The sequence below is a fragment of the Scatophagus argus genome, chromosome 9 (assembly GCF_020382885.2).
Source record: "Scatophagus argus isolate fScaArg1 chromosome 9, fScaArg1.pri, whole genome shotgun sequence".
In the NCBI taxonomy this organism is placed as follows: Eukaryota; Metazoa; Chordata; class Actinopteri; family Scatophagidae; genus Scatophagus; species Scatophagus argus.
The window spans coordinates 16583928-16611800 of record NC_058501.1 but is presented as its reverse complement, the minus strand read 5'-3'; the positions used below and the strand labels follow the sequence as shown (position 1 = coordinate 16611800).

Here is a 27873-nt window from a genome sequence, read left to right as displayed (position 1 = left end):
ATGGTGGAAGGGGCTAAAGCCAGGAGGAGGAGGAGGAGGAGAGCGTGTGAGGCCACTTAAGAAGAGGAGGAGGGAGTGAAAGTGAGATGCCGGAGAGGTGGTTTTGCTGGTTCGACAACTACAGTACCGCAGTAAATAGAGGGGTCAGCATCTTCTGTGTGTGTGTGTGCACATGCTTGAGATTGCACTTTTGAGTGTGAGAGTGTGTGTGTGTGTGTGTGTGTGTGTGTGTGTGTGAAAGTGAGGGAGAGAGAATGAGCATGACGGAGAGGCGTGTGGCAAAGTTTCTCAGCGGCTTCACACAAAATCAACAGAATGAAACACTTCACTGTGCTTGTCTCATGATGTTTTTCAGTTACTTTATTTCCAGCACATAAAATAACAGACAATAACTCAACTAACAGATACGTAATTGTATTGCATTATCTATTATTGATTGTACTATCTATGGTGTTGTGATATTTGACCTGCATTCAAACTGAGCTGTAATCAGATGAACTGCTTTGACCTTTTACAGTCGGCCACTACTAAAGGGACAAACACAAACACACATGCACTTCAAGCAAATCTGCACGATTTTGCCCCTCTGAATGAAAAATTGTTGTAATTATTAGAAAGAAAAAATCATAAAGATACTTTAAAGAAAATCAAACCAATGCGAAATGACCAGCTGGCTTGGTAGATAAGAGCACTGAAATGGGATTATTAAGCTTTATGCTTGCAGCCACCTGCCCAGCTCAGATAATGTTTAATGACAGCACTGCTAATATTTTTCCACATATTGAACACTCCCACTGAGCCTCACTTTTAATTACACCAAATCAATGCCACTAATACGTCATTACACAGCAAAAAACTTTACAGCATCCACCAATCAAGTGTCTGTACGAGCTTCTTGTTTCAGCTGGAGAAAACATCATTAAGAGGCGTATTTTCAAAGACTGCAAACACATATTTCAGTGCAGCTGTAGGATGTCATTAAGGGGCACAGATACTGTATATTGCAATACAGACGAGCCTAATTCCACAGCCTGCTCAGGATTAATAGAGGACAAACACGCAGAAAAAAAAAATCACACAAGGTTTTAAAAAAGAAATGACGCAGCGTAAACGGTGGTAATAATGTGAGGGGTGCCTCCCAGTGATAACAGAGCCGGGCAAAGTGGGCATGAGCTGAGGGTGGGGGTGGGGGTGGGGGGCAGCACTGTAGCCTGTATTTACTCTCACATGAACTGGTCATCTGAGGTTACTGGTGTGACGTAAAACTGAAAGGTCGGCCAGGGCCCTCAGTTTGCACCACAGTCAAACACTCACACCACTGGAGTAAAATTGATACTTAGAAAGACACTTTATAGTGCCTGTGACGCTGAATCACTGTGCTGCGTATAAACATAACAATCCACTGAAATATACCTGCTAGGAAAGATTTTTATTTTTATTTGTGTGTAAGAGCTGCAAAGTGATGTGTTTTGCCTACTATGTGGCCCGTGCAGCTGTATGAGAGAAAACCTGGCTTTGAAGTGTTTTCTCACGACACAAAATGCTTCTACTCACAATAATGGAGAACGTGTTAAATGAACTGGTTGTACAGTTATACAAGTATATTTTCCTGGGTAATCTATACTATAGAAAACTCATGTGTCAAAGCACTTCATTCGAAAAACACTGCATGCAAAGAGATTCATTTATCAGGTTCATACTACAGTACTCTTACATCAAGTTAAGGGGTGTCTTGCAAAAAACTCTAAGATGGAAATCTACAGTATAATACTGGCTTCATCTGCATTGCTGCAACATGTTCTGTGAACAACAAGATAAAATACATACATCAGAGAGGGTGCACGGATATCAAGGTGTCTTGGCGTCGTTATGTAAACCTCAGAATTTGGTTATGAGAGGTGTCTTTAATAATGCTTGTTCTCATGTTCAAATTCTGTTATAAATCTACTATTAGTGGGATAACGGGGCGGTTCGGGTACACTTGAGGTCTGTGGGAGCAGGTTTGGGAGCCATTTTCAAACAGCAGTGAGAGGCGATGGGGCAAAGTCTGGGTTTGTGAAGGAGAAGCCCTGGAAGTCTTCCTGGTTCATAACTGCTAATATATCCGGGTCAGAGGGCGTGAGCGCTGATGGAGCTGCTGTGAAGAACTTGTCAAAATTTTCACCCTTTTTCCCCCCCTGTAGAAAAAGAAGAAGAAGAAGAAGAAGAGCAGCTTGAAACATGAATATTCACACATCCGTCATTGTTCTCGTGAAAAATGACATAGACATAAAATACTACTACAAATATACTTATATATGTATAAATATAAAAAAGACACCACCTCCATATGTCTTTTTCTCACCCACACCCTCTTTTTCTTTCTAAGGAGCTTTCTGCCATGCCTACTGTTGGAAGAGAGCAGCTCACATCTCTATTCCTGCTCCTTAACGGCATACGACAGCCGTTCTGCTGGATGATAGGAATCTCATTTGGCTAATGGGCCTGGCCTCTGACCCCTGAACACACTCAGCTCACACCAGGCACGGCCCCAGCGTTGGCGAGCAGGACAGAAAAATGGCATGTGGCAGGCTAATGATGACACGCATTTGCATATGGGAGGAGTAGGCAGTAACCCAAGGTCAGGGGGTCCTGTCTATTATGACTGGAATGTCTGCTCCTGAGAGCCAAAAGCCCATCTCTAGAAACCAGCAGAGGTGATGAAAGAGAGAGAAGAAAGAGGAATGAGGGAGAAGGAATGAAGTGAAGGGCCATTTGAACAGAGAGAAGAAGACGGGGTGAAATGACCAACACAATCTGGACAGTTAAGAAAGGAAGCATGCTGGGAAATGAGGGAGAGTGTGGGAGTTTGAGAGAGAGGAGACAGATGGAAGAAAGTGACAGCTTCAGTTCCCTAAAAGTGTCCTAGGAGACACACAGAGAAAGAGAAAGGAAGAGACAGAGAGGAGAGTGGCAAGAAGAAAGAAAAGATGAAAGAAGCAAAGACAGAACAAGCAAAAGAGAAGGAAACACAGTAAGGCAGAAAACAAGTCCACAGAGTCTGCAGTCCATCTGTTCAACTGACAGTTCTGGGTTTGAAGGGCGGCTGGATCTCCAGTCTCTCCAGACGGTCCCAGTCAATCCAGCGGAAGAACGGATGTTCCCTGATCTCTCTCTCTGCTTCCTCTCCTCCACCCAGACGCTTGGCCGGGTGCTTCGTCAGGAGCTTGCATGGGTAGTGGGGAGAATGAGAGAATAGGTGGAGAAAAAAAAAAGAAATGAAAATCATGGGATACAGGAGAATGATTTCTGTTTTTACCTCAACATATTTGCAAACGTACGTGTCCACTTTCTTACAGAGAGATAGATGAGAAGATCAATGCAGCTCTCATCTCTGCATGACTATGAAGCTAAAGCCAATAACCTGTGAGCTCAGCTTTGCATAAAGACTGGAAACAGGGGGAAACAGCTTGCCTGGCTCTGCCCAAAGGTAGCACAAAGAGCTAATAAAGCTCACAAATTAACACATTATATCTTGTTTGTATAATCTGCACAAAGAACAAAGTGTAAAAATGACTATTTATAGTTTTAGGAAGGCATTGCATTCAGCCAGGAAGTAAGTAGTGATAGTTAAACAAATGATTTTGTAACCCTCAGATAAAACCAAGTGTTTCCCTCAGTTAAGTGCTTATGCTAAGCTAAGCTAATGGCTGCTGGCCGCAGCTTTGTATTCAGCAGACAGAAATTAAAATGGTATTAGTCTTCTCATGCAACTGTTTGCAAGAAAAGTTGAACCATTACTTTAAGCAGTCCACATATTGTTTAGAAAAATTCTGAAATGATGTAAATCCATTTCCTTGTTCTGATTTACTTTTGTCTTAATTATCTGTGTGCTAAAATTTATATTCCTGAAAAGAAAGTGAACGGCGACTTACGCCCTTGCAGATAGCGACAGCTTCACGAGACAGACTTTTCGGGTACGAGACACTCTGCTCCATGATGGACTGAAACAGCTCCTCCTCGTCAATACCGTCAAATGGTGGCTGGAAGGAACAGATACAGAGAGGAGAAAATTAAGAGTGTAACCATGGTGTCCTTTGAGCAAATTGAAAGCAAATATATTGAAATTAAAGTTCCTTTGAAAGTCTTTTGAAGTGATTACAAAGGACAAGCACTGGAGGTTTAAGTGTCTGCACACACGGGTCTATTGTTGGGATTAAGCTGAGTGTTACCTGTCCTGCCAGCATTTCATACAGCAGTACTCCATAGGACCACCAGTCTACTGCTTTATCATAGGGCTGATATGCCACAATCTGAAAAGGATGGAGTGAAAAGGAGAGGAGATAAAGGGGAAGAACACCAGTGCAGAGATAAGGAAGTAGCCGGCTGCTCGGATGATATGCAGCTATCGGAGACAGCCAGAGTGGAAAAGCAGAGAGAGAGAGGAAAAGAGGAAGAATAGCATTAGGGAGGGTAAATGTATGAATGAGCTCAGGAATAATCTGCACATGACTTTGGATTTGTGTCTTTATGTGTTTGTTTGTTTCCCTGTGTGTGTGTGTGTGTGTGTGTGTATGTGTGTGTGTGTGTGTGTGTGCAGGGCGGATGAGGGGGGGGGCAATTTCCAGCCCCTGGGGAAATATATTGTATCTTTTCCAAAATGGCAGATGCAGGAGAATCAATGGGTGTTTACATAAGAGAGTCAATACCCAGGGGTTCCATACCAAGGTTTACAATATCAAAGACGTGCACAACTGTCATATCTCCTGTTTCTCCCTGTCTGCCTACTACAAGTCCACAGAACAAACAAGTTGGATCTCACCGTCACTCTTTCTCTGAACTGAATTTGTTTATGATGGCTCAAGGCAGAAATTCACACCTTCACACATTTCAAACAATTTGTAAGGTAAACACCATACAGTTTTTCATATTTTGCATTTCAAAGGGGTGTCAAGCAAAACCACCTCCACTGTTTCCAGGCTGAAATTTGCATCATCATTGATGAAATCCTTTAGAAATTCTTCAGTTAGTTTTCAGTTGTTTTTGTTGCTTTCAGGGGAGTTAATCACCTCAAATTAGACTTGTCAGTTCCAGTAAGCAAAAGGCAATACAAGGTATTACAAGGTCCCTGAAGGACAATTTATATACAGTGTTCTCATAGCGCAACCACACAGAACCACTAATTGAATCATGCGAAGTTAATTATTCAAAAATGCTGACAAGGTCAGAGGAGATGATAGGAGCAGCAGCGAAGCAGCTCGCCATCTCACAGTGCTGCAAAACAGGTCAAGCAAATGAAAAGGGGAAGACAGGGGTGAGACGAGGGGAAATGAGGGATCTAAGGAACAAGCGAAGGAAATTCGGGGCCATGAAGTGAGAGCAGGGGTCAGCGTACCTCTGGGGCGATGTAGTCAGGGGTGCCACAGAAGGTACGTGTGGTGTCGCCCTTAAACATGCCCTCCCTGCACATCCCAAAGTCAGCTATTTTTATGTGGCCCTCGCTGTCAAGCAGCACATTGTCCAGCTTTAGATCCCTGGGAAAGGAAGGGGGAGATTGATCACACAAGCATGAATCATTTTGATAGATAACATCTTTATAACAGTCATTAGCTGCAAAAGACATGATAAATCTGTGTCGTGTCTGTGTGCTGCACTGCAGAGACAGTGACAGCATCAAACCAGGCCATGTTAAACAAGCAGCCCACTTTTCTACCTGTAGATGATGCCTTTGCTGTGGAGGAAGAAGAGGCCGACTGCTATCTCAGCTGCATAAAACCTGAAGGGAGAGAGAGAATGGGAGGGGGTGTGTAACGACTGGTTGCTTTATCTTTCAGAAAAGTGGCCAAGGTGTTCAGCAAGAAGCAAGGGAATGGAGCTCGAGAGGATGATGAAAGGGACAGTAACCAAATAGATAAAAGGTAGAAGAAAGAGAGCTGGAAATGAGCAACAGGGCAAGAGTTAAGTTTTAGATGATTGATCAAAGGTTATTGATTAGATGAACAGCCATGGGGGAGGGAAAATGTAGATGAAAAGATTAGTGGGAGGAGAGAATTGGAGGAAAGAGAAGATGGCTGCTACCTCAGTTGATGGCTTTATATGAGTCACCAGGTGTAATGAACAAAGCTAAGAAATGAGTGTGCATGTAAAGGAAGAGAGAATTTGAAAAAGCAGGAAATGAGATGAGGTAGATGTGATCAAAGGTAAGAGAAAGGAAATTTTTGACTACATACGATGCATGAGGCTCTTTGAACTTGCCAACTATCTGAATGTGAAACATCAGGTCTCCTCCGTTGACGTATTCCATCACATAATACAGCCGGTCCTACAGAAACAACACATGGAGGCACACACGTACACATATTCTCCATACATAACCACCTCTTGTTCAAATTAAAAAACAGTCACCTACAACCTCTACTCCAGCACTAAGGCTCTTGTTAAAGAAAGCAGGCTAATTGTTTAATTTATTAACCAAAAGCCAACCTGGACTTGAAACAACTCCTGGGAGGACCACACAGCCAAAATGTCAGACAGGTTTATGGACAATTTAATGAAAGTTATGTGGTTCATTTAGGAGTACAGCTTCTGCACGCACACACACACACACACCTCAGTCTGGAAAGCGCAGTAGAGCGATGTGAGGAAGTGAGGGCGAGAGGGAAGTGCAAGGACCCTCCTCTCCACCAGGGCGCTCTCCGTGTCCTCATCCTGGAAGAGAACGTCTTTCTTCAACACTTTGACTGCAAACAGACGCTCGCTGCCTCGCTCCTCTGCCAGCAGCACCTGTACCAAGACACAGAGAGTACGGAAAGTTTCTGTAACTCCCAAAACTCCCAGGAATTTTAAATACTAAAAAGTCCAAAAAGAAATACAATCTTTATTTAAGGACAACACTACCAACCGTCTAGCATTAAGAAAAGAAGACAACGCTGAGTACAAATGAAAACAAAAAAAGTCCTTTAAGGTTTTTAAATTCATTTAAAAGAAAAAAAAAACCTAACACAGTTAAGAAGAGAGTTTTTTCTTCATGGTTTTGACACAAATTCTTGAATGCATCTCTCATTCAAACCGCTGTTCTAACTCTAGATGGAATTACACATGTACTGCAATGCTGGCAGTACTGAACATTTTCCAGGTCATTGTGTTATGAATGTCAAGGTGCTCGAGTTGGGTGAGAACTAGTTCTGCAGTTTTAATAAAAAAATGTGCTTCTGATGCTCATTGGCAACATTACACAACATAGACAGATGCTGTTGAAAGTTTGGTACTGTGCAGCTGTACCTTGACATGGTGAAATAACTGTAGCCATGTTTAATTAAAGCTGCACTGCGCCTGCAGATTTCAAAACACGTTAATGTCATAAATGAAAAAGCGAAGCGGCTCTCGTGTTTTTAACGGACATTAAAAACGCATTGAGCGGCTATTTTCACACTCCTGTGAAATTGGCTGCTAGTGGGTCTCTCTAATGATGCAGTAATTTTCTACAATGGGAGCCACATGACCCAGGTTTTACTGTGGTTCACAGGAAAGATATGGTCAAGAGCACTGCAAAGTGCTGACAGCAACACTGTTTGAAATCGTCTGGCCAACCTGCAGCACCGTGCTGTAATGGACACTGAAGGATCTCATTTTACTTTCAGATAGCAGTGAATAGCACAGAAAATTACATGGTTTCATTTTTCAGAAATCAATGGGACTATAGAAAGGTGTTTTTGAAGAAGGCTGTGTGTGCGTGTAGTCTGTGTGTGTGTGTGTGTGCTATTGATGAACTGCCAATCACTGAGAGAAATCCTGCCGTCCTCTGTGATGGGGACTCCTGCTCTTCCCTGCAGTCGTGGGACTGATAAGCCTTCAGAATATTACAAATCTTCCGACCACAGTCACACATAGTATTTCCTCTTTTTTTCTGCTCTTGTTATCCCATTTCCTTTTGGTCATTTTGTCACTTTTGCAGCACAGTAATCCTTCCCTCTTTCTCACTTCCCCTCACTCAGCAACCCCAGGGTCTGTCTCTCCTTTCTTGGGTCGTTTTTTTTTTTTTGTTTCTTTTTTTTTTTCTCACATCTTACGTAAGTCGAGTCTATTTCTCCTGTCCTCTGTAGACTCTCCGCTGACAGTTATAAAACAGCACATGGGGATTTCAGAGGAGGAAGATAGACTCAAAACTCTTCTCTTCATTATGCCTCATCTACTGGGGAATTAAAAAGAAAATGGAGAGCAGAGGCTCCCTTGAAATGAACACCTCCAGGAGGATTGTCTGCCTGTGTGGCATGTGGGAAGCCAGCCAGCCCGAGCTCACGACTGCTGACAACACTAAAGATGAAGCTAAGGGTTAAATGAATCATTTGGCAGTAGTAATAGAGACAGAGAGGAGGTTAATAAGAAAGAGTTTTTTGTTTTTTTTAAAGAATTCTGCCTTGCTCAGCCCAGGAGCTGCTGCATGAAATGCCACTTAAAGGTCAAGTCCATCAGTAGAAGAAATCATTTAAAGCCAAGAATAATCTCTGTTGTTTAAAGCTTGAATGGCCTCTTTGATGTCACTGCTGTTGGATCAGAGGAGCTGATTGTGTGTGGAAAAGATGACATTTGGTCTCAGTGGCTGCCGTGTTTACCTTGCCAAAGCTGCCTTTGCCCAGCACCATGAGGAAGTTGAAATCATGGATGCCCATTCTGACTTTGGCAGGGCCTGGGGCGTGGACAGGAGGACAGGATGGTGCAGGGGTCGGGGACAGGGCTGCAGGCGACAGCAGGACAGGTATTCCTTGGGGCAGAGAGGGAGTTGTTGCATCTGGCTGAGGTTCCTGGAGCATCATAATAGGATGATTGAGAAATGAATAACTGGATGCAGTCCAGACACACACACACATACACACACACACACATATATACAAACCTGACAACCAAACTCCTTCCTACCCCTGCATTTGGATTACAGTCAGGCAGAACAATTCTGCACCCTGGTGGAGACAGGGTGCAACAGGGAAACGAGGGGACGCGGTATAATTTATTAGCTAATTATTTAGCTACAACATCAGGCATAAATCTTCTGGGATTTGTTTTACCCACACAGAATTGCAAGTCCAGGAACAGTTGAAGATCCTGACCCAGTGAGAGTGGTGGCAGCTGTTATTTATTAGATGTTGGTAATTATAACCTGATAAAGGCTATGCCAAGGCCTCGGGACAAATGCTCATTAGCATGATAAAAAAAAGTGCTGCCCCACTCGGGTGAATGCAGGTGTAAATATCTCCACTGTTGCTTTTTGCTTTCCACAAATACCAAATGATTGCTTTTTTTTTTTTGTCCATAGTGAAGCAAGTTTCCCACCTGCAGGTCTGGGTCTGGCACAGGGATATTGTAGTACTCTCCCTCATCTTGGGCCAGCAGTTTGAACCAGCCACTGATGGGACGCCTGAAGATCTCACTCACTCCAAATGACAGTGCACCCATGAAGTCGTTCCTGGATGTGCGGTCCCAGTCCCACACCTCCACAGACAGCCGCCTGTCCCACTGGTGGCCGCGCACTGAGCTGAAGGGACAAACGTAAAACTCAGTCATAGTTAGCTTATTTTGTAAGCAACACAATGACACATAAAGACAAAGATGGAAGATGTTGTCTTGTCTCATTGTTTCATCTTTGTGACATTTTCTAGGTTTCTGAGACAATTCCCTGATATCTCAATTCGACTGAATATCAGAAATAATGCAAACATGAAGGTTGTAAAGGATGAAATTTGACACTGTTGATGCACAGTAAGCTCCAAATAGTCAGGGGTTATCAACCTTATATTCCATCCTCTGTTCTTTGCCTTTCAGTGCCCTTTTTATAGCTCTGTAATTCCAATTGCAGGGACATTTTATCTTATTAAAAGCACCTCTTATCCCAGACCTGTGTAAATTTTCAACCTTGCATAACAGTTCACAAGGACTCACAAGGTGAAACTCTCATTCCAGACGGGATTGAGTGTGGAGCGGATGGTCTTGGTCTTTTGTTTGCTGTGGCTCTTGGGGTCTGGAATCAATTTCAGTTTAACATACGGGTCCGACAGGCCGTTTGGATCCATGGGCATCAGGTTACGAGCCTCCCGCACTGGACAGAAAGTACAATGATGGAAAATACAGAGAAAGAGAAATTCTTCATTACTTGTGCAGTCCTACTTTTTTGTTTTAAAACAGCACTTCCTGTAACCTAGCGGATTCTCGCACCTGTGACAAAGACATCCTCAGACTCCCCTCTGACGGTGAGGTGGATCCTGCCTCTCTTCTCTGTATGGTCTTGGCCACAGAGACTGGGAACACTGGACTCACACCGTCGATGGACGTTCATGTCACAACCTCACAGTGCAAAATATGAACAAACACATAACCAGCTGCCTAAACCAGTAATACATCACAAAAGATAAAAATAAAAGTTTCAAAATAAAAAAACGTTTTTTTAAAAAAAAGTTTCGAAAAATACACTTATTTGCTTTCTTGTCAGGAGTTAGATAAGAAGATTAATTCAATTGTCATGCCATAGCTGTAATCACACTATAAGTCTACAGGCAGCAGCCAGTTAGCTTAGCTTAGCATATTTAGTGGGTCTTAAAGATGAAAAGTTACCTTTAAGAAGGTTATGCACTATGCTATTTCTTTGCTAGGAATACTCTTCCTTAAGTAACTCTCGACAAGAAAGTGAATGAGAATATTTCCTAAAATACTCGCAGATTACAGCATCATCTTTGGAGGTTAGTTTTATTAGGAACCAGTTAACTATTTGCCAGATGGGAGGCGAGTTCCAATAATGTGTACACATGAACTGATTTTCATCCCAGCAACATGATTAATACAAGTACACAGACTTATTTCACTGGTAAATGTGGTGAAACTCACTGGAACATTTCATGCCCTGGTGTATGAGGCCGTACAGCAACGAGCCACAGTGGTCGCAGAAGGTGGGACTCGAGTAAGTTTGGAGCTTAAATGTGTGTCGACTCTTCAGGTCCTAAAATTAAACAGAAGCAGCATTGAAGAATGGCACATGCGCACACATACACACACACATCTGCAGAGTGACCATGAAATAAACTGTGAACACACACACACACGCATGCATTTACACACATACATGAAGAGTGTGATTAGTGGAGAGATGTTGAGTGTGGTATTCATGGACAAGCCAATTAGATTTCTCCACTGGGAGAAGACATATAAATGAGAGTGCATCTAGGCAAGGCTGTGTGTGAGTGTGTATGTACACACTGTGCAAAAGGGGATGAATCATTTTTATCTCTCTCCAGCTCATCAGACCCCCCCCTCCTCCATCACCACCACCACCACCACTCTCCACACACCACCTTCTCCCTCCCTCACCCCTCTGAATCCCTACTTAAAAACACCTCGTCTTTCCCTCTGTGTCCCTTACACTCTCTCATCCTTTCGCACACACACACACACACACACACACACACACGTTCCCCTTGACCTCATTTCTGAGGCAGTTTATTTGGCTGAGAGAAGAAAAAAAAAAAAAACGTGAAAAAAAGACAAATCTCCCCCAAATCCTCAAAACGCCACAGAGAGGAGCACCGAGCAGTCTGTTGCTCTCTCCCTCCTCTAATTCTCCCTCTTATCAATCCCTCCTACTCTCCACCTGTATCTCCCAACACTCTCTATCTCCAGCTCCCTGCATCTTTGAAGACTTGTAGGATGACATGACATGAGTGCAGACGTCACAGATGGGACAAGGACGCAAAGGATGTATGGACTGACACATGAGTCATGCACACTTGTCATGTCACTGGCAATGGGTGGGTGGCTAAATATGATGATGATGATGATGATGACGACGACGACGATGGGGTAAAGCTTGACAAAAATGGAAAACAAGCATGTAAGAGGAAGGTAAAAGTGAAAATGCTGTAATGGATATGCTGGCACATGTGCTCACATCTGGTTTGGGACCCGTCACAGAACCAGGACAAGTGAAGGTCACAAACTCGTGACATCTTTTGTGGACCACAAAACTGCAAACTGGAAGAAACACAGAGGAAAAATAGCCTTAAAATGAATCAGTCACATTTAGTAAATCATCTGAGAAGATAAAATACTGCAGAAAAAAAGCCAATACCACTGGGTTTATCTTTACCTTGACACTGGAATCCCTGTTTGCCAATGCCCCTGAGTGAAAAAGGCACATGGATTAAGACACAAATGCAATCTTCTCTACTCCTCTTTAAGGTGAAATATTTTACTTCTGAGCCAGAAGCATAAAGATAATGCTGCCAAGACAGAGATAGGACTGTTGCATTATTCCATCCTGTATAAAGACCTACAGACGTGCTGGCACAAGTTGAAAACAAACTCTTCCTCGTCAAAAATAAACTCCACTAGCTGCGTTAGAGGCTTCCAACTTGATAAATAAAGTCATTATGTGTGATTGTTTGAAGTTTCCTTTCTAAGCCACATTGCTGACCAGGTCAAGCAGAGCAGCGTGTATTGTCACACATGCACGCACACACTCGCACACATAAACACAATTCTCCTGTTTCCAGAACTGCGGTGTTGGCTGGTTTCCAGCATCTCCTTAGAGCTTTAATTGAATAATTAAAGCCATTGATTGACTAAAGAGTCCACTCAGCGGCTTGTCTGCTGTGAATCAAGTTTTGATTAGGTTTAGAAAGGCAAGACGAACAAGACACCGCCGAGAGCTCCTCCACAATCACACTGGAGAGGCCCAGGGGTTCATAGGAAACTGACCATAATCACTGATCTAAAATCAGTTCACCATCTGGCTGAGTAATAATTAAAGATGGGGTTGCAGAGGGTAATCTGATCCTTGATCAGCATTCAAAGGAAGTGTCTATCAGCAGCACTGAGCATATGAGGCCAGTTCTGCTTTTTGACCAGCAGAGAGCATAAGAGAACCAGGTATGAATCTGGAGAGTGAATCAACAGTGTTGCTTGCTGGCCAGATATCACAGGAAATTTACTGCATTTTAATTTTAATGATGCACTGAAAAACCTCTCCAACACATGCCATTAAATAAAAAGGTGCCATGAAAAAAATATCAGAAAAAATGCTATAAAATGGATGCAATACACAAAAACACTCTGGACTATACAGCATTGATTACAAGTTAATGAAAATGAAAATGAATGATGGCTGACTTCCATTTAGCTGCTTCAGTGTCAGAGCCTCACAGTCTCACTGTCGTGCCATCGCAGCTTACTGAGACAGCTGAATAGAACAGAGCCATCACGATTTGCCACACTTGTGCTTTTCCTTTTATGACAAGTCAAAACGTCTGCTCTGAAAAAGGCCTGGTTGATCGGCCCTTGTGTCTGTTTGAGGTAATCTATTGTACAGTCTTATTCAATGATTTAATTTATGCCCCTCAAAGACAGTTGGTTACTGACTCCAACTACAGGCAAGATTGAACTGTGATGCTATTGTCACTTTTTCTCTTTTGACACAATCCCACTCAGCTGATAATGGAAGGAGCCACACAACAAATAACCTATTCCCTTTTTAAGGCTAATTTAATAGATAATAGAAGATATTTACATTTAAAAATTAGGACCATCTTTTCTTAGTCTTTAATTAATTAACCAATGCCCCAAGGGGCTTCAGGACCCAGGTTGACATCCTGTGTGAAGGAAAAGAGTTTTCACTCTGAGCTAATCACTGCTACTGCAGCCAAGACGGCAGCTAGTTGGAGAAATGTCCTGAAAGCTACCCAGAGGCTGCTGGCACACACACCACCCTGCATCCGACGTACACCCCCACCATATGTCCAGACACGCAACTACACACTCCCACAGCACACACTGCCACAGTCTCACTGGATAGAACAAGCTCACTGCATGGTTGTCTGTATGTAAGACAAATTTTTTGCATGAATATCCATGTACCTGCATGTCAGAGGTCTACAGTAACAAAATACAAATACAAGTATATGGTAGTGGACTACTTCTATTTCTTTTCCTTTTGTTGTTTAAACAGCCTTCCTGCTAATTTTCAGAATATTTTCACTGCATGCACCTGTACATACCTGTACAACATACAGTCCTTGTCCTGTCAAAACTGTTTTTCCAAAGCATCAACTTTAGCCCTGCTCACAGTCCTGTCGTCAGTTTTGTGAGAAAGCCTTTTTTCTATCTTTCTTGTTTTCTATTTTTGTCATGATTTATCCCATCATTATCAAATTGAAAAAGACTGTTCAGAACCCATAAAGGAACACTAAATCCTTCAGTTTATCTGAAAAACTACAACAATTAAATATGACGTATACTGTTTGACTAACGTATTAAAAATGCAACATTGCAAAACACATTCAATTTTAGATTAAATTCTGTTGATACCCAAGTTCATTTTACTGCTTATGCTATAAATCTGCACTTTTACAGAACTCTGGAACATTTCTGAATTCAGGACTTTCTAATACTGTATGACGAAGCCTTTCTTTTGCATTGTAGTTTTCGAATTAAAGTACACTCCATCAGTTTGACTCATGAATTTTGGTTTACTCATTATGAGTCTTATTGAGCCTGTGAAAATAATTCCATAGCGTGTTTTGTGATTCTAAAGAAACTTTCCAAAGTCTGAAAAATAACCTCCTGACGTACTAAACAGCTAAACTGAATAATTCCTCCTACATTGCTGCCTGTGTGTATTTGTGCATATTTGCATGGGGTGTGTAAGCCATCTTCCAAAAAAGATTGTGTCCTAATTGTGTGTATACTGTATGTGTTTATCTCCATGTGTATCTGCATGTGTGTGAGCACAAGAAATTCCTCAAGTAACTCCTGCACCATGTGGGCTACAGTGTGGAGGTGAGGTTATGTGATCAGATGAGGTCAGTGTGGCGGCTGCACAGTGTAGGCTGTTTCTCAAGCAGGCAGCTGGATGTGGTGAAAGAGAGAAAAAAAAGTGAAAAGAAAGTCAGAATCAGATGTAATAGTGGGATGCCTGAGGAGGAGGCTTATGAACTGCCGGGTGTGCTTTTTGTGTAAATGTGCAGCTGTGTGTGTGTGTGTGTGTGTGTGTGTGTGTGTGTGTTACCAGATGAAGTCAGTGCAGTGGCTGCAGAAGGTGGGCTGTTTGAAGAAACGGGCCGTGAACTGATGGTCTTTCACCTCAACAATCCTCTTGTGTTTGAGTGCTCCCTTCCTCTGGAATACAGGCACCCTGGGTGGAGGGGAGAGGGGAGAGGGCAGAGGAGAGGCACCGGGGGAGGTTGCTGATGTAGGGGAGGCCAGTGTCAATGGGGAAAGGGAGGGGGAAGGGGAGACTGGGGTGGACATGATGCCTGGAGGATATGGTAGAAAGAAGAAAAAAGAGAAGCAAAGGGGGAATAGATTATGAGTGTCAGTAAGGAGGGTATAAAGTTGTACAGTCAAAAGACCTTGAACATGGAAGAGGGAGGAGGGGAGGAAGCAAGGACAGGAAGGAGGAGCAACGGGGGGATGGAAAGTGTAATGGGTCATGGTTGACACAGGAGTTATATTAATGGCACATGGGATGTGGGGTAGGGAGCAGCAGAGGAGTGATGTGGTGGAGAGAAAGATCGAGAAAGGATGAATGGACCGGAAGTGCAAAAGAAGACGGAGGGGGCACGGAGAAAGCGACAGGTATGAGAGTGAAAAAGAAAAGAGGTGTAATGAGGGCGACAGGGAGGTTAATTCACATACGGAGACAGAACTCTCTTAAGAGACTGCGAGACGCGAAACGATTAGTGCAACTCACTGTGTGTCCCACATACTACATCTCCTTCTCTCTGTACCCCGTATATCTCCATCTCCCCGGCAGCTATGACTACCCCCCCCCACCCTCCCGCTGTCATGTCAACTGTACCTCCTGTTGCCATGTCAACAACACCCCCACCACCTGCTCCAATATTAGAGCCTCTATCCTCTCTTGACTTCCTGCCTGCCCTTATTAGCAATTAGTCCTATTTCTGAAGAAAAGTTTGGACCAGAATAATATGTATATGTCTATAGGGGATAAGATGTGCTGGAAAAAGTGCAAAATGGCAAATGTTGGAGAGACTGTGGTGCAAGAGTTGCATACCACTAAATGATAAATGAAACACCAACAGTGTTTAATGAATAAATAAATAAGCCCATAGCAAAATCCAGTGTTAGAGGAAAAAATGTGATGAAATGATGATGTCTCAGCAAAGAAGCAGGAGCAAATCAATCATAAGAGTGGAAGAATGGTTGGAAAAATGGCACAATGTTTGGAAATTAGTAAAATAATAAGAAGACTGTGTTCTAAAAGTGTTCTCGGATGAATAAGCCAAAAATAATAAGGACACAATACCTGAATTTGTCGAGAATTTGGAGGAAAGGCTCGACTACAGGACAGCTTTCTTCTCGTCCGCTCCCCCTTCGCTTCGCTCCTCTTCGTTTGGCTCACTTCAAAAGAAGGGCTAAGGTGTCACACCTGTAGCTCGCCACCTCAAAACAGGCAAAAATGGAAAGAAAAGACAGAGAAACCAAGAGAAGCAGTGCAGTGGTAGAAAAGAATTGACAAAAAAAAGAAAAAGAAATATAAGGAAAAACCTATTACAACAAAAACCAAAAGCAACAAACGTTTTGAGATATTCGAGCTTTCTAGGAACCAAAGACAGAGGACTGAAGTGGTATATATCCGTTAACCCAGAGGCAGGGTGAGGAGGAGGACGAGATAGAGAGGTGGTATTCTCTTTCCAAGATTGATTCTCTTTTTACTAAGGAGAGGACGAAAGATAGAGAAAGAGAAAGAGAGAGAGAAGAAGAGAGAAAGAGTGAGAGAGAAAGAGTGAGAGAGTAAGAGAGAGAGAGAGAGAGAGAGAGAGAGAGGAGACAGATTGAGGGGAATAGGCAGCGATTCATTTTGAAATCTGGGTTACTTTTCTCAGGAGAGGGTGAGGGAGGTAGAGGAAGGAAAACGGATGAGACAGAAGCTGCCATTTTGCCACCCCCAATACAGTATGAACAAGCGAGCGCCAACTGTCCCTCACTTCCTCTAGTGCCAGACTGAGAGAGGAAAGTATCCAGTCTGAAAGAAAAGAGCACAGAGTGGAGAGTCCAAGAAATGGACAGATAAGCATAACTAAAACTGAAAATAAACTGTTAAAAGTTAAGGACTTTGCTGTAGATCCAGATGACAGGAGGATCAGCAGGCCTGTGAAATAAACAGCTGTGTTAATCTTTTCTGCAACAGTGCAGTTAACAGTATGTTCACAGCATTCACAGTTTTCTCTGAGATCAGAGCAAGTGGTGGCATGATAACAGCGCTCCACAGTGCGCTGAAACCAGGTCAACTGAGCCTGATGGGGAGTAGTTTCCAAGAGAGAGGGACTGTTTGTCCATTGATTGCCCACATACTGTCAAGGGCACACACACAAACACACACAAACACACACACAACCTTGTTTGGTCACATGGGAGGACAGAGTATTGCCTTATAATCATTCACGAGACATAAAATCTTAAAGGAATAGTTTGACTTTTATTACACTTACTCGCGTTCTTGTGTGGAGTCAGAAAATTGACATCAGTGCTCACATCTGTAGCACATATATGCAGCTGAAAAGAGCAGCTGGTTAGCTTAGCTTAGCATGAAGACTAGAAACAAGGGGAACAGCTAACCTGATTTTGACCAAACACCAACCAGCATCTTTATATCTCACACATTAGCAAGAACAAAAAGCAAAGTGTAAAAACAACAATTTGCAATTTTTTGCTTTTTGGGGGGAGGGGGTTGTATTTGATTAGGACCAGTTGCCAGGCAACAAGCAGACTAGGACTATTATGGACAATGTTAATGGGCTTTTGTGGGTGCCAGTAGGCAGATTTTCATACTTTAATTATTGTTAAAGAACCCTGATGGCTCCATACGCAATTTACTGGAGAAACCATGGAATGAACAATCCTCCCCTCTAACTCTCAACAAGAGTTGAAGTTCCCAAAATGTTAAACTATCCCTTTAACCCTTAAACTCAATGCCCTCCCCTCTTGGGACCAGCTTTTTGTCCCTAAATTAGCCTTAAAGTAACAGTGTCACTGCAATGTGAGTAACACAAGTGTCCATATGCACACACACACAAGTGATCACACTCCACGTGTGCACTGGTCTGTGTACAATCTTGGAGAGGCTGGCAGCAGGCTGGAGCAGGGACGCAGGCAGGCAGAGGACGAAGGGGTGGATTGGAGTGGGACGGAGAGACTGAGAGAGGGAGCGAAGGGTTGAAGGTCTAATTAATGGAAATGTAGGTTATTAGTCTCCTGATGAGGACACTGGCAGAGAATTAATTAACAATTATAATTAGCAAGATTGTTAGAGAGCAAAATGGTGTCAGCCAGCAAGATAAGAGTGAGCTAGTGTGCTCTTGTGTGTGTGTGCGTGTGTGAGGCTGTCATTCTGCGTATGTGCATTAAAAAAAGCAGCTGTGTGAACATGCCCTATCTGACAATGATATATGTCATTTCAGCATTAGTCATGCAGAACTTGCAGCTGATTGGAAATGACAGTGGGCTTTTCCCTCACACACACTGCTACCAGACCTTCCTCTATAGAAACTGCCTTTACTGCCTTCATTTTCTGGCCCATAAGACCCACACTCTTCATCAGTCTTATCTTGGATGAGTCATGTTCTTTTTCTATTGTCACAAATAAATGAGGAAGATGTCCTCACATAGTGAGAGAGAGGGGCACAAAAATATGAGCTTGGAGACCACGCACTTCTCGGTAATCAGGGCATTGAAAAGCAAAGCACATAAACGACTCACAATGCCTCTCCTCCATGCGGTGAGATGAGTAAGCACTTGTATCGTAAGTGTCTGTATCAGTGTGCGTTTGCATGCCTATCGGAGCATGCTTTACAGTGTTTGATCCCAAGCCATAAAAGCCAGTTGGTGTGCAGCCAGTCAGTGATATATTAAGTCTGTAAACCAAGAAGACAGACACACACACGTCAGAAAGAAAAACACATAGATTGAGCCTGTGTGAAGGAAAACAAAACAGTTAGGAGTGATGAGTGAAGATCAACAGAAATACATGACATCTGACAAAAGAAGACAAGAGAAATGAGAAGGACACCTCCCAGAAGCCACAACCTGTCTCTTAGTTATTATCACCTTTACAGTAATCGCTGACAGTACCACAGTAGAAGTAGAACAGTAGTAGTACAGTAGAAGTTGCTGCTACCATTTCCGATCATGAGCACTTTCCACACTGCATCACCCACCCCACCCCTCTCTTTTTCTCACTCAGTCTACAGATGGCTATCTTATTATTTCTGACCATGGCTTAATGAAACAGAAAATTTTCCTCCGATGGAATCTTTTTTTGGAGGGGGGGAGGCAATCAGCACTTTGCCAATTACACGCATCCATTATCATCTAACGAGCACTCACTTGCATCAAGCACCGGTTTCAACCTGGCTGGCTTTCTCCTCCAATGAAATTAGGGTAAATTGACTTGCCTAACTGTTGTTTGTGGAATCGCGGGAGAAGTGGTGTCTGAGGTAATCATATCTGTCTAAATTTGTCTCTTAAGAACCAGTTGGCTCTGTTTGCTTGTATTGGTTTTCTGTTGGGGTGTCTTTCTATTTGCTTTTTTAATGAAGAGCGGTCCACTGTGTTTCTGGAAGAGAGCAACAAACCTCCATGCCGGTCAGATGAGACATTTGGCAGGCAACTAGGGCCCATCAACATGGCCTACAAACTCTGAAGCAAATAAACTCGCTCTCCATATTTGTTCCGCTGCTGACCTGCCTCTTACTGCAAAAACAAACGCTGGCATATTGGAAAACCACAGGGACAAATGAAACAGTCTGTACAATTCTTTATACATTACACCACTTTTTTGGCACAAATGTTTATGCCTCATGAGTCAATAACCTATTGCAAACTTTATGATTTTCTTAAGTACCTCTATTTTGTAGTATGTTGCTCTGATACTGCTTGTCCCTCACTATGGTTTGTTTATATACTGTACAGTGTACAGATATTACAAGTATAAATATAAAGGAAAGCTCAAACCTGCAATAGCAGAATTCTTGGACAGTTTTGTGCAGTGGAAGCTGTGAACGAGCTGTGAACACATCACTGACACCAACAGCTGTCTGTTTACACATCCAACAGAAACGGAGGAGCATTCATTACAGTCATGTTTCTGGCCATGTCATGATATTCATTTTTCATTTACTTGGCTTTGTCTCTTGTAACTTCTGGGAGAAAATCTGGCTCTTTAGCTGCTAAATGTTGCACTTTGTTCACCGGATAGTTGCTAATTGTGTCTGTCTGGTGTTTGATGCCGAGCAGGTAGCAAAACAGCTGTCTGCTGCAACCAAAAGCTATTTGAGCGGTGAGAATGTTTCAGGCTATAAAACCCATAACAATGAGCTGAAAGATCCTAAACAGTTTCATCGAGCTGAGGGGAACTGCAGAGTCAATAATTCTCTTGGGGTTGTGTGTGATCCATTGTTAATATTTAAATATTGATTATGGCCATTTTAAACAACTACATCATGAATACTTCATGATTTTTGTATATGTGTACGTCTGTTTAGAATAATATATAATAATAATTTGGCTTATTGTTTTTTATCAATATATATAAAATATTTGTATTTGTCAGATTAATTAATAAATTGATTTTGAGGCCTTGAGTATAAAGAGTTCAGGCCTGTGACCAAGCCAAAAGGTCATCTGCCTACATGAGGAAAACAGACATGGGAGCTGAAACACACTATTCACATTAAGAGCAAAATACTAACAAGAACTCAAAGCCTCAGCTGTAGGGCTCGAAAACCTCTTTCACTGCTGCAGGGAGGGAGAGAAGGTTGTGAACAAAATGTGCTCAAGGGGAGGGATGAAAGCAGGAGGGCAGGAGACTCAGGGTAAGATGGGTGATTGGATAATGAGGCGAGGGGAAAACAAGGTAAAGTCTGAGGATATCTTAATCTTCATCCCATTTTTCTAGGATGAATTCCCTTTGGGTAGGTGGCATTACACACACACACATACACACACGCACAGACAAACAGGGGACACACAAGTATGAATAATTATTGTGTCCTAGATGGAGCTAATGTTGCTTCAAACAAATTGGCTGCAGCATACACAAACTCCTGCTTTATTGCCGCTTGATCTCGAGAACTGCTTGCACTAAAAGCTCTTTATTCTTTATACTTTACTTCCTAAAGAAATGATGACAAACAAATCCTTGAGCATCAAAATATTAAAATGACACACAATATGTATGGACGATGGATAGCTGCATTAGAACTGATCTGATTAGTCCATTTATTGTTCAGCTCCACAGAAAATTAATAGATCGTTTATTTCATTTTTCAAGCAAGCGAGCAGCTCTCTACTCAAATGTGTTTAATGCTCTCCTCTGATTTATAGCCCATCTATGACTTTTGGACCGTTCTCCCGACTAAAAAAGCACTTTTAAGATGCCATTTTTTTCATTATTTTCTGACATTTATAGAACTTTGACAATACTTACATAGTTACATTCATTAATTACACCCTGAGTCAACATTTTTTTTAAATTATCTAAACAAAATTTGAGGTCATGGTCTCTAGTGCAAAGCCGTGGTAATGACCAGTTTTGTATGTATGTATAGTGGTTTAAATGTCCACAGAGATCCTGGTGAACCAAATTAAGATGATAAATTAGCATTAAAAATGGGATTTGCATTATTGTAAATGTAACTACACTCTACATTCATTACCAATACAATTAATCAAATATTGTTACAACTGCTGCTGCTGCTTGGAATGATAAAAGCATGCACACAAGCTAACATGCTAACATACAAACAGACTGGCACACATGCAACAGAAACAAAACATGTGTTTGTGCCCACATTTTCTCGCACACACACAAACACAAAGACACAAACAAACAGTGTAGTATAAGCTGTGGGTCAGTTAGCTCATTAGTCCCTGGACATGAGCCATTGTGGCTCACGTGAAAATGGAGGAAGCAGGAGATCAGCTGTGTATCTAGAGGGAAAAAAAGCATGAGATGAAAGGGTGCTTGGGTGTTTTTCTTTTTTCAACTTCAGAGATCAAGCAGATGAGTTGTAGAACCCTGCGGCGCTGCACACATGATGAAAGAGAAACAGCGCTCTCTTTCCACATGTAGGGCTACTGTATGTGTGTGAGTATAGTCTGCGTAGATAGACATGGATATAGATGTACTGTGGTTATTCGGTGGATATAAGTATACTGTAGACATACGGATTTATCTACAAACATATGTAAGAAAGACAACAGTGTCAGCAAAAGAGTAGTGAAAAATCAATAGAGGCTATCAGTAAAAATGCAGTACAAAGGGAAATCCACAGGGAGGACAGAATGATTTTAAACACAGGCTAACCAGAGGTAGAGTAGAGCACACAATAAATGAAATGACAAAGTCAGTCAGAGGAAACAGATCTGAAAGAAAATCAAAACACAAATGGAACCTGCAGAATACTGAGAGAGACGGAGGGTGAGAGGTGTGGGAGCACGAGCACCACTGCACTGCATAGCAGGAGATGACACTCATGTCGCTCGAGAGACAGAAAGGGAGAGAGACAAAGACAGAGAGCCAGAATGAGAGAAAGTGTTAAGCCCTGCACCGCAGACATGCGTTACAAATCCCCAGGGACCCGGTGGCAGATCAGTACAGGATCAATCTGCTGCACCTCAGCAGGGACGCAGCACACTCCCTCCATTCCCACACACTGTTCATTAGTGTGTGCTGCTGTACTGTATGCCTGTGCGTGTGTGTGTGTGTGTGAGACCATGGAGTTGGAGAAGAAGTGACTGAGGACTGGGAGGTGCTGCAGCAGGGAGGACAAGGGAGATGGATGGAAAAGAAGTGGAGCAGGTGTGAGAAAGCAGGACTTAAACAGAGATAGATCGCCGGTGTTGGGTGGTCAGATATTTATCAACTGACCAGTCCAGAACATACATATTTTACAACTTCCAGATAAAAGCATAGCGGAGCCTCAATAACTCAATGTGATGTGAATTTAATTAAATAAAAATTCTATTCCTGTGTTTGGCACTCATGAAAAACAGTGGAAAGTAATCTGCATCACTGCTGGGAACTAAGAGCATCCAGCTCTAAGATAAATGACAGAACACCAGTGATTGAAATCCCACTCGGGAGATCAAGGATCAGTTTATACAATCCACTGTCCCATCATAACCATTAGAGAGTAACGCTTAAAACTGACCTCAGATCAGTGTTTGGGGACACCGTGATCCAACTGCCTGTAACTCAATCTTATTAGAGCGTTAAGTCATTAGTGCATGTACACACAGAGGCCTCACAATGCAATTAGCCATTAGCCCATCACACTGACAAAGCATGGCTAATTAGCAGATCGCAGGCGCACAGGGAGCAGAACAAAACATATTTAATATCCCCATCAACGCTCTTGCAGAATATCATGTGTCAGGTACTGTTTAGATGTTTTGTCACGCTTAGTTGGTTTTAAAGAAGCAAGTTAGAGAATAATTTTAAAACTAGCTTTGAGAACCAATTAAGAGATTTCCCACAAAGAATGACAAAAGTTAGCAAAGTCTCTGTTTGCACCTCTATTTGACTCTGTCTGTTACTGATATAATTAATTCTGCTCATAAAGATAAAAAAACAAAACAAAACAAAAACCAACAGACAAAACCAACATAACAAAACCACTGAAGGCTATCAGTGCAAATATCATTCAACACAGGTCTATGAATGACTTCCCAGAAAGTTGCACCGGGGTCAGGTCTTTATAAAATTCTGTTCTGATCAGCAAAAACACTTTTGTTTGTTGTAGAGCAGGTCAGGAGGCTCTGACTCGGCCGCTGTTGGCTGAGGTTGAGAGTTGATGCAGAGTGTTAGGTGTGTTGCTCTCTTTGAGGGCGAAAGAAGTGGATTATGTTAGGTCAGCTCTGGCCAGATCAAAGCAAAAAGTCTGACAAGAACCGAGAAACCTCTGAGAAATATATGCGCATGCACACACACACACACACACACACGAATACACACACACACATGCTTTGGCAGAGGCCTGCCTGTCAGAATGCCAAAGAAACTACTCTTTGAGCTCTCCATAAATTTACTTTGAAGGAGTTCTGACTGGGTAATAGCTTGTATGGAAAATACTGTCACAAGAGAAAATATAAACACACACACACACACACACATACTGCACAAACAGAATCTCAAAGCCCCTTATTTATAATCGCATTCATGACAGAAGAATTGGAAGGAAACACAGCACCACTGGCATTAATTAGAGAGAATCATATTTTATGAAGCAATTCTCAGGAAGTAAGTGCAGCACTGACCCTCCAGCCCCACCCCAGACAGACAATGTCAAACAAACTAACACATTTAAATTAGGGCATAGACCAGACCAGTCTGGGCTAGGAGCAACATCACCCTACTAGCAACCCGCCTTAGCAACCGGAAAGTAGGCCTATAGTGCTAGCGAGGTTACTAGAGCAGAACTGGGCCTTGTACAATGCTGAAAACACATGCACACACACAACACATACACACACACACACACACTGGATTCTGTGGGTATATGTGCCCTGTCACTGTGTTCGGATGAGCTTTTCATGCAGACCCAAAACCTGGTGAGTACAACGTGTGGCGCTCCTGTATTTCCTTGATATAATTCATGGCCGATTCAGCCAATGAAGACCCTGTTTGAATTCTGGAGTACCACACGTATTGCTTCCCAGGTAACAGGCCAATAGATAAGAGGGTTTGAGCTTGAGGCTGCACCAGGATCTCTTACAATCTCAGGCACTAGACTAGCCTGGAGCACACTGCACTAGGCTGGACTGGACTGTGCAATGCATACAATTTGACCAGACAGTAAATCTGATAAATCAAAGCAGATTAGGACAACAAGGTAAATCAAAAGAGGAGCAAGTCAGCAAAGTAAAACAAATTGAACCTGACTATTCTAAACAGGAAGTGATAGATCAGAATAGGCAGGACAGTGCAAAGCAGAGTGCAGGACTATACAGCAAACTCAGGAGACAGATAGCTCAAAACAAACAGATCAGTTAATTTCCTCTGGTAATCAAACATCTGAACTAAATTTTACAGAAATGTTCCTGCATTTTCCAGAAGTTAGAGCAGCCAGAGTGTATGTGTGTGTGAGTGTTTGTGGAGTCACACGTGTGCCTGTGTGAGATGATCAGACTACTCGCGGGGATGCTTTAGACTGCAGTTTAGTGAAGACCAGGGGAAGATGAGGATCATTGGTTGAGCGATGTACGCACTGTGTGTTAAATATGCATGCACAGCAAAGCGTGCATGTGTATGTTTTTCAGAAATGGCAGGACAGGAAAAACACACATTGGGAGCACTACAGAATCATGCTGCAGTGGACCTTTACACATGATTACTGCACATGCAACACACACATGGCATGTACCCTCACAACATAAAACACGCACACTCTATACTACAAGTACACAGGTACAGACACAGAAACACACTTCTGTCCTGACTGGTTTGAGGCTATTTGCAGCTTTTTGGAATAACATGCAGGGCAGCACAAACTAATGATTTAAAGATTAGGTGATGGACACATTATCAACAATTAATCATAGCCACTGTAAGTCAAACCAGTCCAGTCTAGGTCAGCATAGACAGCAGACTCGTCACCATCATGTTGCCCCTCAGCACTCTCCCAATGTGAGCTTTTAAATATTTCACCTCCCATCGATTAAGGTCAGGGCTGAGCAGAGGGGAGCAGAACAGATCGTTGACCAGTGCTTTGGGAAAAGTGAAGGACATTATACTACATTACCCAGCAGGCACCAGGTGGTGGCGGTGCGGAGGACACCATGGCAACGCCATGAAAATGCCATGGCAACACCATAGCAACTGTGGCCTCATTTGCTCGCTGGTGGTGTGGTACAGCCCAGACTTGCTACAGTGGCATGGTCGTCAGATACACACTTCAGTCACATCAGTAATAGTAACATTGTTCATTAATTATTTCATCAGTCAATTAATTGATCATCATCATCAACAATCAGTCAAAAGGAGCAAGAACACAGTATCTACTGGTCTCTGTTTTTTGCTAAGTGAGAGACAGACAGAGGAATGAGTAGATTTAAAAAGGGAGTGATCAAAGGGGGAAAAAAGCAAAGGTCAATGGTTGGACTAATTACAAAGAGATGTGATCACCATATGATAAAACTTTAAAAGAGGAGAGGTGGCTCGTGTTCATAACTCGTTAATGAGAACCAGGAGAAAGAACTGCGGAGGAGAGCAGGAGTAAGCAAAAGAGACAGCAGACTGTGTGAAAGAAACATGTCAATGTGTAAAAGCAGCGAGTGTCAAAAAGTAATGTTAGGTAGTACGAGAGGAGTGACAGACTGATAGCTATAGTAGATACAGATGAATAGAGAATTTAGACTTTTACTTGTCTTTTTTGTCACAGGCACTAATGTCTTCACAGTCATATAGGAGGAATCGAAATTCAAAAAGGATTTCAGTGTCTAGAATTGCTACAAAGCTAAAACATTTAAAACTATTTCATCTAACACTTCCTCCAAATATACCAAACTTAACTAATATAGTATATATATACCTGTATGTATATATATGTATATATTTATTTGTACATATATATTTCTTTATAGATAAATGATAGAATTCAAATGATAGTTGAATACAATAAAATATCTCAGTTAAATCACAGTATAACATGGTACATTCTCAAAAACATAGTATATTTTAATATAGTCTTTTTTCTCAGCATAAAATAAAATAAATAAATCAAAATAAGCCAGAGGGTTTTAAAGAGTCACTTCTGTTCATGCAGTCACAGACTTAAGTATTAGCGCCTCAATAGAAATCAATAATGTTCAATGACATACCAGGTTTAAGCCCTGTTGGTCAGTTGAAAATAACCGTGTTCTACTACACAGAAAGCAGTCAGACTGTTGCAGTGGTTTCTTCTGTTGGGGTGCAGAGTAGAGCGAGCTTACTACCTCACTGAAAGGTGGCTGCCCTGGGTACTAAGCATTTGCAACAACTGAGCTACACAAGCCTCCCACCACAAATCTTTGAGAATTCATTCAGCTAAACATGCAATGATTTGGGGGCTTTCCAAATGATGAAAAATGGCAAAAGCATTTCTTTAAAAACAAAGACAGATTGTTCTAAAAAATTGCCCCACGCAGACCTAGAAAAAAAAGCAATCCATGTGCAGATAAAAAGGTACAGCCTGCCCTTACTGAAAGGCAAAGGAGTTAAAAGGGGAATTGAGAAGGTCGACTAACTCTTCGATCTGTGACGACATGCACAAACACAACGCACAGTCCCTCATATAGCAGGTCTACCCCCCCTCCCTCCTTCTAGTCATAACGAACAGCATCCAAAAAGCTACAAAGTCTAAAAGTATGTGTTCTTTTGCTACATCATGTCAAAGCTACATTCAACTACGATAGGAGAAGAGCTGGGCTGTGGCTGGTCTTAGTGTGAGAAATGAGGTGGACATAGTGACCTTATGACAGTGGAGGCTATGCATTGCAATATTGGCAATATTGGCACAGTTTACACAGTAGATGGCTTTTGGCACAGCTCGCAGAGGATACAATGCAATGAGTTCACTTCTTTCTCTTGAACACATAGCATTTAGTATTCATATTGGTCAGCCAGAGCCAAGTGTTGTGAACTTTAACTCATTCATCACAATCACAATCTTACCCAGTCAGATGAAACGAATCCCACCTATAGGAAAATCATCGGAGATGTGGAACATCTGACTCTGGCTGAAACAAGTGATCTCAATTTAAACTTGAGGAAAAACAATTACAATGTCTCAGATGCAAACAGAAGTGCCATTGCATCCCTGTCACATTGAAGGTGGGAATATTGCTCAAAGTCAAACA

The 27873-nt window shown here is 42.3% G+C and overlaps 1 protein-coding gene across 2 annotated transcripts; it reads right to left on the bottom strand.

The window, feature by feature from the left end:
• Positions 1–344: 344 nt before the first annotated feature.
• Positions 345–20434, bottom strand: prkcg (protein kinase C, gamma). 2 transcript variants are annotated; one of them, XM_046400549.1, is made up of 17 exons: positions 16283–20434; positions 15023–15269; positions 12107–12138; positions 11909–11991; positions 10852–10963; positions 10186–10314; positions 9913–10069; positions 9307–9508; positions 8592–8780; positions 6589–6762; positions 6210–6301; positions 5693–5755; positions 5375–5513; positions 4212–4292; positions 3915–4022; positions 3065–3205; positions 345–2177 (listed from the first exon to the last, which is right to left on the bottom strand). In XM_046400549.1, the coding sequence occupies exons 2-17, from the start codon at positions 15262–15264 to the stop codon at positions 2016–2018; spliced, it is 2106 nt and encodes a 701-aa protein (XP_046256505.1). In that variant the 5' UTR covers positions 15265–15269; positions 16283–20434; the 3' UTR covers positions 345–2015. The 2 variants fall into 2 exon arrangements, with proteins under 2 accessions (XP_046256505.1, XP_046256506.1); XM_046400550.1 differs by lacking the exons at positions 345–2177; positions 3065–3205 and having other exon boundaries at positions 3916–4022; positions 4212–4384.
• Between the last annotated feature and the right edge of the window lie 7439 nt (positions 20435–27873).